The following is a 10,856-nucleotide window of genomic DNA, read 5'->3' as shown; positions in this document are numbered from 1 at the left end:
TCTGAGGGAAAAAGCCATCTTGCAACCTGTTCAACCCATACAACAGCATTTCTGGATGCTTCAGTTCACATCACTGCAGTGAGATGTTGCAAACAGAGGTAAAGTTTATTTGACTACTGAAAAACCAAAAAAGACATTTAAAGTTGTTGCTTCATCCTGGTTAGAAAGAAGAGTAGGCCTATAGGAAGGAAGCCAAATAGCTTTCACTTAAGAGCAGCAGCACTCTGTGCTGTGCTGGAGCTTGCTACTGCTCTGCTTGTCTTCCTTACTGTGTATGGACATGATCCTTAGGGTCATGCCTGTCATGCATCAGCCAACCTTCCCCACAGTATCTTGTCCCACCTTGGAAGTGAGGCACAGATAGGAAAAACAAAAGTTGTGTTTACAAGGGGGCTAGAAGGAATCAACAATCCTACCTTCAAGGCTTGTGTGTAGTCAGAGCTTATGGCTACATGATATCCATGTACTAAGAGCTCCTATGTGCACTGAGTAGGCTCATACATGCTAAGAGGTCATGATCCAAGCTGACTGAAGGTGGAAGGCAGTGGGGTTCAAGGCAGGCAGCAGGATGGACCAGGCCTCTGCCACTAACAAGCCCCTATTAAGACCTACATAGCTGTTTAAGCTGCTGCTGAAAGCCATGCTGCTGCCTCTGACACTAAGGTTTCCACTTTCTTCCAGACAGGACAGAGCAGGCCCACAGCCCAAGCCCTTTGTGCACATTTCCCTTGGCAGGAGCAGGGTGGCTAAATGCTGCTCCAGCACCGTTTCCCCCCAGGCACTTACAATTTTAGAGCACTTTACTGCTGTGTAAATGATCCACACCTCTGGCTGACAGGCAGGGACTGGCTGATGCTCCCTTGAGTGAGACCCAGAGCCACTAAAACACAGACTCCACATTGCCCATCTCCACGCAGACAGTCTTCAGCTGTGTGTAGTGCTCCATGGCTGCCCGCCCGTTCTCTCTGCCAAACCCTGCAGGGATGAGCCAGAAATGAGGACACAGCTCCAAGCACCACTCACACTCCCCTCCACTGGCATGTTCTCATACCAGGGAAGGTCAGACAGAGCTCACCTGATTGCTTGTATCCTCCAAAAGGCAGCTCCACAGGGCTGACGTTGTAGTTGTTAATGAAGCACATCCCAGCCTTGAGAGCAGCCACTACCCTGTGAGCCTTCTGGATATCCCTGCAGGAAAAGGGCAATTCAGCTGGATCCCTTCCCACTCCCTGCCAGATAACAACCCATAGAGAAAGACCAGCAGGTCACAGTGGATTTTGGAGCCCAACCTGCCCTACTGGGCCTGCTCAGAGGATGTAGCCCCTATTCCCAAGGACACTCAACAGTGCATTTGATTTGAGAGGGCAGGACAAGGACACCAGCAGAGCAGACTACGGCAAGCAGCCAACAGCCATCTTTGTGAGCTTGCAGCAGCATGGCAGGCTCCTGGTGATGCAGGCAGAGAGGCAGCAGGCCAAGCAGAGGCTGGAAGGAACTTGAAGGACAGCTGGGCCCACCTAACCCTTCAGGAAAAACTGGGAGAAGTGCAGTTCCCTTTTGGCAGTCCCTTGCTCCAGCTTTTCTGGGAGAGGACATCTATGCCTGTGCCAGGCACCACAGGAAGAGCAGCAAGTTGCTGCAGTATTTCCCTTCTCCTCCCCTTGCTAGACTGCTTCCACACCGTGCTACCCAGTCATACCTGGTGAAGACACCACCTGCCAGGCCAAATTTGGTGTTGTTGGCTCTCTCCAGGACCTCCTCCTCAGTGTCAAATGGCAGAATGGACATGACAGGCCCAAAGATCTCTTCCTTCACGCATGTCATGTCATCCTTGCATTTCCCTGGAAGCAAGGCAGAGCACAGGTGCTTCAGGAGGAAGAGCTAGAGGCACAGCCTGTGCATTCAGCAGTCCACAGCCTTGGAGACAGCACTCAGCACTGCACAGCACCCCCAGACCTGGCTAGCAGAGGAGCAAGTCCCATCCAGCTTCCTAAGGCAGCAAGGGCACTATCTGTGCCCTGCCAAACCTTCCAACAGCAGACACTTCTCTGGACACAGTTCTTGGGGGCCTGAGCTCTCTAGCCAGTCCACACCACAGACATTCACACAGACAGGTTGTGCTGTGCATGGCTTCCTCCAGAAGAAGCTCCCTAGCATCCCCCCAGAACACCACAGTACCATGATCATACCTAGCACGCAGGGTCGCATGTAGTAGCCATTCTTCAGCTTTGGGTCATCTGGCACATACAGGTCCCCACCACACAGTACCTCTGCTCCCTGAAAAAGAGCCAAGCAGAAGGTAAGGCAGGCACATCCAGGAGCATCTCACCCAGCTGCTGCAGCTCTGGCAGGTCAATACTCCCTGCTGGGTTTACAGTCCTATCAGACAAACAGTGCCCGTGCTCCCCTGGTGTTTTTCCAAGCCATGAATGCTGACACAGCATCACTGATGGATCAGGGTCCAGGGTGAGACCTAAAGTCCAAACAGCACTAGTTTGGGGGTGCAAGCACCACTAGAGCCAGTGTAGGCTGGAGGGAAGCAATTAAAACTCGAAGCAGATTCTCAGCTGGCATTGCATTAATCTCCACATCTTCCCCCAGTGTGGATCAGGGAGTGCAGTGATAGGACGAGGGGTAACAGTTTTAAACTGAAAGAGGGCAGATTTAGACTGGATGGTAGAAAGAGACTCTTTACTGTGAGGTTGGCAAGACACTGGCACAGGATGCCCATAGACACTGTAGATGCCACCTCCCTGGAGGTGTTCAAGGCCAGGTTGGATGGGGCTTTGAGCAACCTTGTCTAGTGGATGGTGTTCCTGCCCATGGCAGGGGGGTGGAACTAGATGAGCTATGAGGTCCCTTCAAACTCAAACCATTCAATGAATCTAAGAATTCCCTTGTCAGCAAGTCAAGCAGCCCCTTCACACTCCACCTGGCAAGAAACACCTACCTCCATCAAATGCCCTGCTTCAGAGATGGGGACTTCCCCTCTCATTCCCCACATCCCTCTTCCTGTTGCCAAATCAGTCTAGCCCTCCTGGCTTTCACTCATAGTTCCCCTTCTCCAGCCCATCCTTACATTACCTACCCCCAACCACACACCTCGTGCTGACATTTCAAACATCTCTACACCTTCCACTAAAACCTGGAGAAAAGCCAAAAGGGCCTGGGTAGATGATCTTACTGCTCTTACGGAGATTGTTTCCAGCAGGTGGTCAGTTTGGCTTTCTGAACCTTAGGAAACTCTTCGGCCAACCAACAAAACTGGAACCCAAGTGAGGTGACATCCAAGCATGCAAAATGTCACCACAACTTAGGAACAGCCCAAACATGAAGGATTGTTCCATTTTATACACTTCCATGCTGGGCATCTCACAACCTCTAAAACTTGGCAGTATCAGGATATGAAAAGCTCTGTCACCTTCAGGGCTCGTTCAGAGACGTGCACTGGGGGACTCTTGATAGAATCATAGAATCAATAAGGTTGGAAAAGACCTCAAAGATCATCAAGTCCAACCTGTCACCCAAGACCTCATGACTAATGTGCCACTCTTGCAGAGGAGTAGGTCACCACACTGGTGCTCTGCTTGGAAGCTTCCACCAGGTACTGTTCACAGGGTGATGAAAGGCTGACCCCAACAGTTTTACTGAGGTCAGTCTTCAGGATGTGTCTATCTGTCTCTCCAGGCACCAGCAATGGCCACTTCAAGGGGAGAAGACCTTGCTCCTCTAGAACAGTCAACATATTTTTCAGTGTTTGCTTTTCAGCCTTGACTTTAAGCTCACAGAACACAAGCACTACTCCTTCCTGACATCATCAGACAACAGGGTCTGCAGATAAAACTGGCCAGCTTTTCGTCACAAGTACAAAGAACACATTACAAGTTCCCTTCATATTTCAATTTTTCATGGGGAGAGGTGCAGAAAAAGAGACACACCAAAAAAGTCTTGAAATGAATGAGGATAAGCTGCTAGGAAAGGAAAAGGAGAGGAACAATAGAATAATAAACCAAGTTGGAAGAGACCTTCAAGATCATCGTGTCCAACCCATCAACAAATCCAACCCACCCAAACAACTAAACCATGGCACCAAGCACCCCAGCAAGTCTCCTCCTAAACACCTCCAATGATGGTGACTCCACCACCTCCCCAGGCAGCCCATTCCAATGGGCAATCACTCTCTCTGTATAGAACTTCTTCCTAACATCCAACCTAAACCTCCCCTGGCACAGCCTGAGACTGTGTCCTCTTGTTCTGGTGCTGGCTGCCTGGGAGAAGAGACCAACATCCACCTGTCTACAACTTCCCTTCAGGTAGTTGTAGAGAGCAATAAGGTCACCCCTGAGTCCTCTCCAGGCTGAGCAACCCCAGCTCCCTCAGCCTCTCCTCATAGGGCTTGTGATCCAAACCCTAAGAGTACTCCAAACTGCACTGCTTAAATCCAAGGGAAAAAAAAACCCCAATCATCTAATTCTCCTTTCTGATAGCCTAATATTGTTTTCTGACTAATTCTCTGTATGTAAATGAAGTCACTAAAATCCCCTGTTCTTTGACATTAGCCTTTTTCTAATAAGCCAAGCCTTGGAAAGGGGGAAGTATAAGAGAAGATTGATATCATAGTATCATTCAGGGTTGGAAGGGACCACAAGGATCATCTAGTTCCAACCCCCCTGCCATGGGCAGGGACACCCCACACTAGATCAGGCTGGCCAGAGCCTCATCCAGCCTGGTCTTAAACACCTCCAGGGCTGGGGCCTCGACCACCTCCCTGGACAACCCATTCCAGGGCTTCACCACTCTCATGGTGAAGAACCTCCTCCTATCAACTAACTCAAGCACAACAGAAAAAGCAGCTTCACTGGGAAGGCAGGAAAGGGGCAGGAAAGCAGCTGCTGGCCTGTTTGTCTGGCAAGGCAGAACTTGCAGGGCAGCCACCAGGCAGCATCACCAGCTCACCTGCTCCTTCGCCTGCTTGATAAAGCCCTGGACCCGGTCCAGGTGGGGCCGGTTGATGAGGGCTCCCATCCGTGTGTCTTCCAGAAGAGGGTCTCCAATTTTAATCTTCTGAGTGCGTTTCACCACCTCCTTTGTGAAGGCATCCAGGATCTTCCTCTCCACAAACACCCTCGTGCCATTGCAGCACACCTGGGATACAGGACAGGATGATCAGGACAGGACGCTCAGGACAGGACACACGGCGCTCCACAGCCCTTCCCTGCTTGGGCCCTTCCTCAGAGGCTCTCAGAAAAGCCTCCCCACGGCTGCTAAAACATCCAGCTTGTCCTTGGGGACAAAGAGGACTGGATTACTTTGTTGCTAATGACTGCACCCCACAGGCCATGCTGGGCCTGATGCCACCAGGTGGCAAAAAAACGTCTCCGGCAGAAGTGAACTTGAGTTGACCTTCCAGTTCCCAGGGATGACCCTGGAAAGCCAATTTGCCAGCAGAAAAACCTGCAGCACGTGTGGAGATCCCAAATTCAGGATGGACAGGGCTGCAGCTGAGCAAACCTGACTGGATCCTGCTCCAGAGGACATCAGCACAGCTTCTGATCTCTGTGTGCCAGACTGGAGCCCAGGGCACAGAAGCAGCTGCTCTGAGCTGGGTAGTGGATGTCAGGCTTCGCTTTTAAGAGCAGGGCATCAGTCATTGCACACTCTGCTATGGTGCTCTACACAGGCTACTGCCAGGGCATCCCTTCCTGATCCCTTGTCACACTGCACAGGGAAATGTGTGACAGGATGGGAACTTCAGGGAACCCCTCACTACCGAAGGCCACAGGCTGGCTCTGCTGCCCCATCTCAAACCATCCCAACTCACTGGGGAGGGCCCCTCCTGCTCCACAGACACACACCTCGCCCTGTGTAAGGAAGTTGGCCATGAGGGCTCCATTTATGGCATTCTCCATGTCACAGTCTGAAAAGATGATCAGGGGGGATTTGCCCCCCAGCTCCAGGGTGACTGGTTTGATCCCTTTGGCTGCCATCTCCATGATCTGAGGGAAGCAAGGATAGAAGAGACAAGTGACCCACTGGCAAAGGGAGGCTAGTGGAGGCAGGCCAAGAGTCACCCAAAGGGAGAGTTCCTGCAGGGCCCTTCACCAGCAACAGAGGCAGCATGAAGGGCAAGCTGTGTTTCCCAGGAGAATTTAGTTCAGACTAGGGATAGTCTCAGGGGGTTTGGGGTTTGTTTTGATGAAAACAAAAGCAACAAATCCTGAGGAGTCACTTGCAGGAAGTCCCATGGTCAATATAAGCTGAGGGTGGCTGCATTTGTGGCACTGCACCCCACAGGTACACATGTTGGGAGTGTTCAAAGGGCAACACTTCAAATCAGAATTTATTTCTAAAAGTCTTTTCAGGGACTCTTAATTTTCTGAAGAATAAATTGAGGGTAAGAAGTTGACAGCAAGTAACCTCTTGCTTTAAGCCAGTAGGCTGTATGCAGCTAAACTGAACTGTTGCTGCTGGAAAAGCTCAGAGGCTTTCCTGGTGCTGCTCTGGTTTACACACCCTCCTCTCCACACAGAGATACTTGCTTTAGCAGCTCAGAGACTTCACTGCAACCAGGGGATAAACAAGTGGAGGTGACAAAGGGACTCCTCTGGAAAGTCAGAGTGCCCAAGCCCAAGCAGGCACACTGGAGCCTCAGTGTAACCCTGTACATGCAAGCTCCTTGGCTCAGGCCCCAAAATGCCAACTTGCACACCATCTTTACAAGCCTCATACATGAAAGCTCAAGGAAGCACCAGAAGGGCTATAGACCTCTCATGTTCCCCAGCATGAAGGTGCCTTTACCTTGCTGCCAGTTGGCACACTGCCAGTGAAAGAGATTTTGGCCACATCTGGGTGATGACAGAGCAACTGGCCTGTGGCTGCTCCACCCTGCACCACATTGAAGAGCCCCTTGGGCACACCAGCCTCTGTGAAGATCTCTGCCAACCTCACCACTGTAAGAGGCGTGAAGGGAGAAGGCTTGAAGACCATGGCATTGCCTAGAGGAATGCAGAGGCAAGGTGGGGTTAGGGAAAAGAACAAACAAACAAGACCCCACCCCACAAAATGAGTTTGTCTCAACAGATGCCAGAAGATTCCCCCAAGAGAAGAGGAAAGTTGCAGCTGAACACTACAACCAGAGAAAGGGAAGAACTGCACCTTGCTGCTGAGAATGGCTAGAGGGGACCCATGGGGCTGCTGGTCCCGCACTGAAGGCCTCTCCAGAGACCTCCCTTGGTAAAGGCCAGGCAATCAGCTTTTCCCTGATGCACTCCCACCCTCTTGGCATCTGCTGTGCTCTCACTTCCATTTCCTTCCCCTTCCTGCCAGGGTAACAGCCTGAAGGTTCTGATAATCCTTCAACACCTCCTCCCAGGTAATCCTAGACTTCATTGCCCAAATCACTCTCCCTCACAGGCTCTGAGGAAGAGAAGCTTGTGTGGGCAGAGACTCCCTTACCGCAAGCCAAGGCCGGGGCACACTTCCAGCAGGCAGTCTGGAAAGGGTAATTCCAGGCTCCTATCCCAGCACACACCCCAAGAGGCTCTCTCCGAGTATACCCAAAGGATCCCCCAGGAAGCTGGATGTGTTCACCTGCAAAGAGAAACAGCCAGAAGGTAGAGGAGAGCAGAGCCTCTTCCTGTCTCATCAGAGCCTCGGGGGCCAGAACTGGCTTTGACTGGTAACAAGAGACACGTGGCTCTTGTTGAGCCCACCAAGCTCCCCGAAGGTGCATAAGCACCCATAGAGCATGGCAGTATTGGGCAGAGAGCTCTGAAAATCCTTCCAAGCTCTTCAGCAAAAGCAGTAGTCCATCTCTTAGAGAAATCAGGAGCAATGGAATTTACCAAGGAATGCAAGTGGCAGGACAGAGTAAAGGGCAAGCTCCAGTGCCATTCTCACCAGCCAGAGATCCTGCCAGCCCTGCGTAGTACTCCAGGCACTGCCAGGATATGTCAATGTCCACTCTGGCTTCAAAGATGGATTTCCCATTGTTGATGGTTTCCAAGGTGGCAATTTCATCTCTCTGCTCCTGTAAGAGGCAAGGGACAGTGACAATGTGTTATAGAAGCCTGCAGTAGAACTCCACAAGGAGAAATCTGCTTCTCAAGTGCTAAACAAGGCTCTGCCCCAACAAACTGACATCTCTGAAGGGCAGAGTCCCAACTGCCAATTATCAGTTCCCCAGCACAGGGGAACATCAAAGAGGCAGCTGCTGGGGTTCAGTGCTAGTCCCACCTTGTTTGACATCCCTGCTTATCTAAAAGATGAGCAAACTTGAACCGAGAAGGCGGCAGGCAAACAGAGATTAAATTCACAGAACTAAGCTGGGAGGAAAAGCAAACAGTGAGAGCAGAATGGAAGCAGAACACTCAGTGAAGGACAGACAAAGCAATGCAACTGGGAAGCATCCCTTAACAGACCATCTTCCAGGCAGGACTATTGCCCTGCTGCACGAGTCTGGCAGAAAAGGAAAAAAAAAGTCAGAATAGAATTAACCAGGTTGGAAAAGACCTTTGAGATCATCAAGTCCAACCTATCAACCAACACTATCTAGTCAACTAAACCATGGCACCAAGTGCCCCATCCAGTCTCTTCCTAAACACCTCCAGGGATGGTGACTCCACCACCTCTCTGGGCAGCCCATTCCAATGGCCAATCACACTTTCTGTGAAGAACTTCTTCCTAACCTCCAGCCTAAACCTCCTCTGGCACAGCTTGAGACTGTGTCCTCTTGTTCTGGTGCTGGTTGCCTGGAAGAAGAGACCAACCCCCACCTGGCTACAACCTCCCTTCAGGGAGTTGTAGACAGCAATAAGGTCTCCTCTGAGCCTCCTCTTCTCCAGGCTAAGCAACCCCAGCTCCCTCAGCCTCTCCTCATAGGGCCTGTGCTCCAGAAGGTTTGGCTTCTTACAGATCTGTGCCTCCATGGGGATTAACTTTCATGTCCAAGAACACACTATCTCACAGAGCAGTCTGGGATAGAGCAGCTTGTTTGTATCCTCTGCTGTGTATATTATCTGGTGTCTTTTTCCTTTTTTTATGGCTCAAACAAGATACATCCCAGGCATATTGGCAACAGTGTCCAAAGAGCTGCGAGTTCAACAATGTGCCAGTTATGCAACTTCAGCTTTGAAACTGCCTGCAGGGGAAATGCAAACTTTGGACTTGGGAAAAGAAGAACAGGACCCACAAGATCTGGACTGGATAGCTTCAGGTTTATGTCTTCTAACAAAATCAAGCAGAGACAGCACACAGTGGCCTTGAATGGAGTGATAAGATCGAAGCCCTGCCCAAGACAACCTACTGTCTCTTCAGGTCAAAGGTGGGGATTTAACTCCTGATGCCTGCCTGCCTGCCTTCTTCCAGGAGGCCTCAAAGTTCTGCTGGAAGCCCCCAGCCGCTACATTAACCCTCAGGGAAGTTCAGAGATTGAACGAGCCCTCTCCAAAAGAGGCAAGCTCCTGCAACATACCCGGATGATCCTGGCAGCCTCCAGCAGCACCCTGCTGCGCTCCATGCCAGACATCTGGCTCCATATTTTAAAGGCAGCCTTTGCACTCTGCACAGCCAGGTCCACCTCCTTCTCCCCAGAGCTGAGCAGCTTGCAGATCACACGACCTGGGCACATTTTAAACAGGAAACCTCAGAAAAGGGGCACAGAATGTGGCTTATCTTGCACCACAACCCAAAGATTGCAGTCCACCCTCCTACACCAAGCTACAGAACTTGGTGCTGTGTTTCCCAGCAACTTATCATTGGCTATAGAAGAGGTGCTGCAACTCAGCTGGTGTGACTTACAAAGATCTGCCATTCTCCACAGCCATGATCTAGTTACTAATTAGCTCCAATTGTTACAAAATTCCTCCATTTCCCATTGGAGTTTGTTATATTTCTACCACCCGCTTCAGGTCTCTGTTACACATTCCTCAGCACAGTTAAACAGTCTTTCTTAAAGTCATTCTGCTGAAACCTAGGTGTCTCCAGTTAAAAAAATGTCAGTAATTGTAGGAATGTTTCAAGCATGGCCTTTGCCAAGCTCAGGCACCACTCTTGCTTGCTTTCTTTCCTTTTCCATGGAATAGCAGGTTGGAAAGGACCTCCAGGACCACCTGGTCCACTCTTTCTTGGCAAAACCACGGTCCAGAGAAGATGGCCCAGCACTCTGTCCAGCTCAACATTAAAAGTGGCCAACGCTGGGGACTCCATCGCTTCCCTGGGGAGATGATTCCAATGAGCGTTCTCACTGGGGAAAATGTGCCTCTTGTGCCTAAGTGGAACCGCCCCAGGAGCATCCGCTACCCCTTTATCTTCTCCATGTAAACCCTCGTTAAAACGGAATCAGAGCTGACCGCGTGCCAGAGCGGCTTTCTGCTAAGGAGTCTGGCGATGGGGCTGCACCGCAGGAGGCAAAACGCAGCCTCCAAACACCTGCGGGCAGCCAGCTGAAGCCGAGCCCGGAGGGTGCTGCAGGGAGGCAGCTCCCGGGTACCGTCCCCGCGCCTCGGCCCGGCTCTGACCTCCCCAACCCCGCGCTGCCGGCGGGGCAGTACCTGTGGCCGGCTCAAACACCTCCTCGGCCTGGCCGCCGTCCACGGGCTGAACGCGGGCGCCCGCCCGGTAGTTGAGGGGCTGGGCGCTGGTGAAGGTGCCGGTAACGCTGCTCATGGCGAGGCTGGGGCGGAGGGAGCAGAGACGGGGTAGGAGGTTCGGCAGCTGGGATCGAGCCAGCATCGGCTGGGCTGTCGCTGGTGCGCAAATGCCCACGGGAGAGCGCAGCCCGTGGGGACGATGCGAGGCGTCAGCCCGGGGAGAGACGGCCTCCACCGGGCGCCTTTTACCTCCGGGCCGTGGCCCGC

The 10,856-nt window shown here is 51.8% G+C and overlaps 1 protein-coding gene across 1 annotated transcript; it reads right to left on the bottom strand.

Annotated features, from left to right (window-relative positions):
- Positions 1-84: 84 nt before the first annotated feature.
- ALDH9A1 (aldehyde dehydrogenase 9 family member A1) lies at positions 85-10,856 on the bottom strand. The gene is made up of 11 exons (XM_068141503.1): positions 10,551-10,856; positions 9,473-9,618; positions 7,900-8,029; positions 7,456-7,590; positions 6,799-6,995; positions 5,856-5,996; positions 4,957-5,145; positions 2,190-2,277; positions 1,700-1,841; positions 1,076-1,188; positions 85-975 (listed from the first exon to the last, which is right to left on the bottom strand). Exons 1-11 carry the CDS (start codon positions 10,729-10,731, stop codon positions 881-883), a joined length of 1,557 nt encoding a protein of 518 aa, XP_067997604.1. The 5' UTR covers positions 10,732-10,856; the 3' UTR covers positions 85-880.

The sequence above is a fragment of the Melanerpes formicivorus genome, unplaced genomic scaffold (genome assembly GCF_026170545.1).
Source record: "Melanerpes formicivorus ecotype bairdi unplaced genomic scaffold, bMelFor1.0.p_v2 SCAF_7, whole genome shotgun sequence".
NCBI lineage: Eukaryota > Metazoa > Chordata > Aves > Piciformes > Picidae > Melanerpes > Melanerpes formicivorus.
This window is presented reverse-complemented; position numbering and strand designations above follow the sequence as displayed.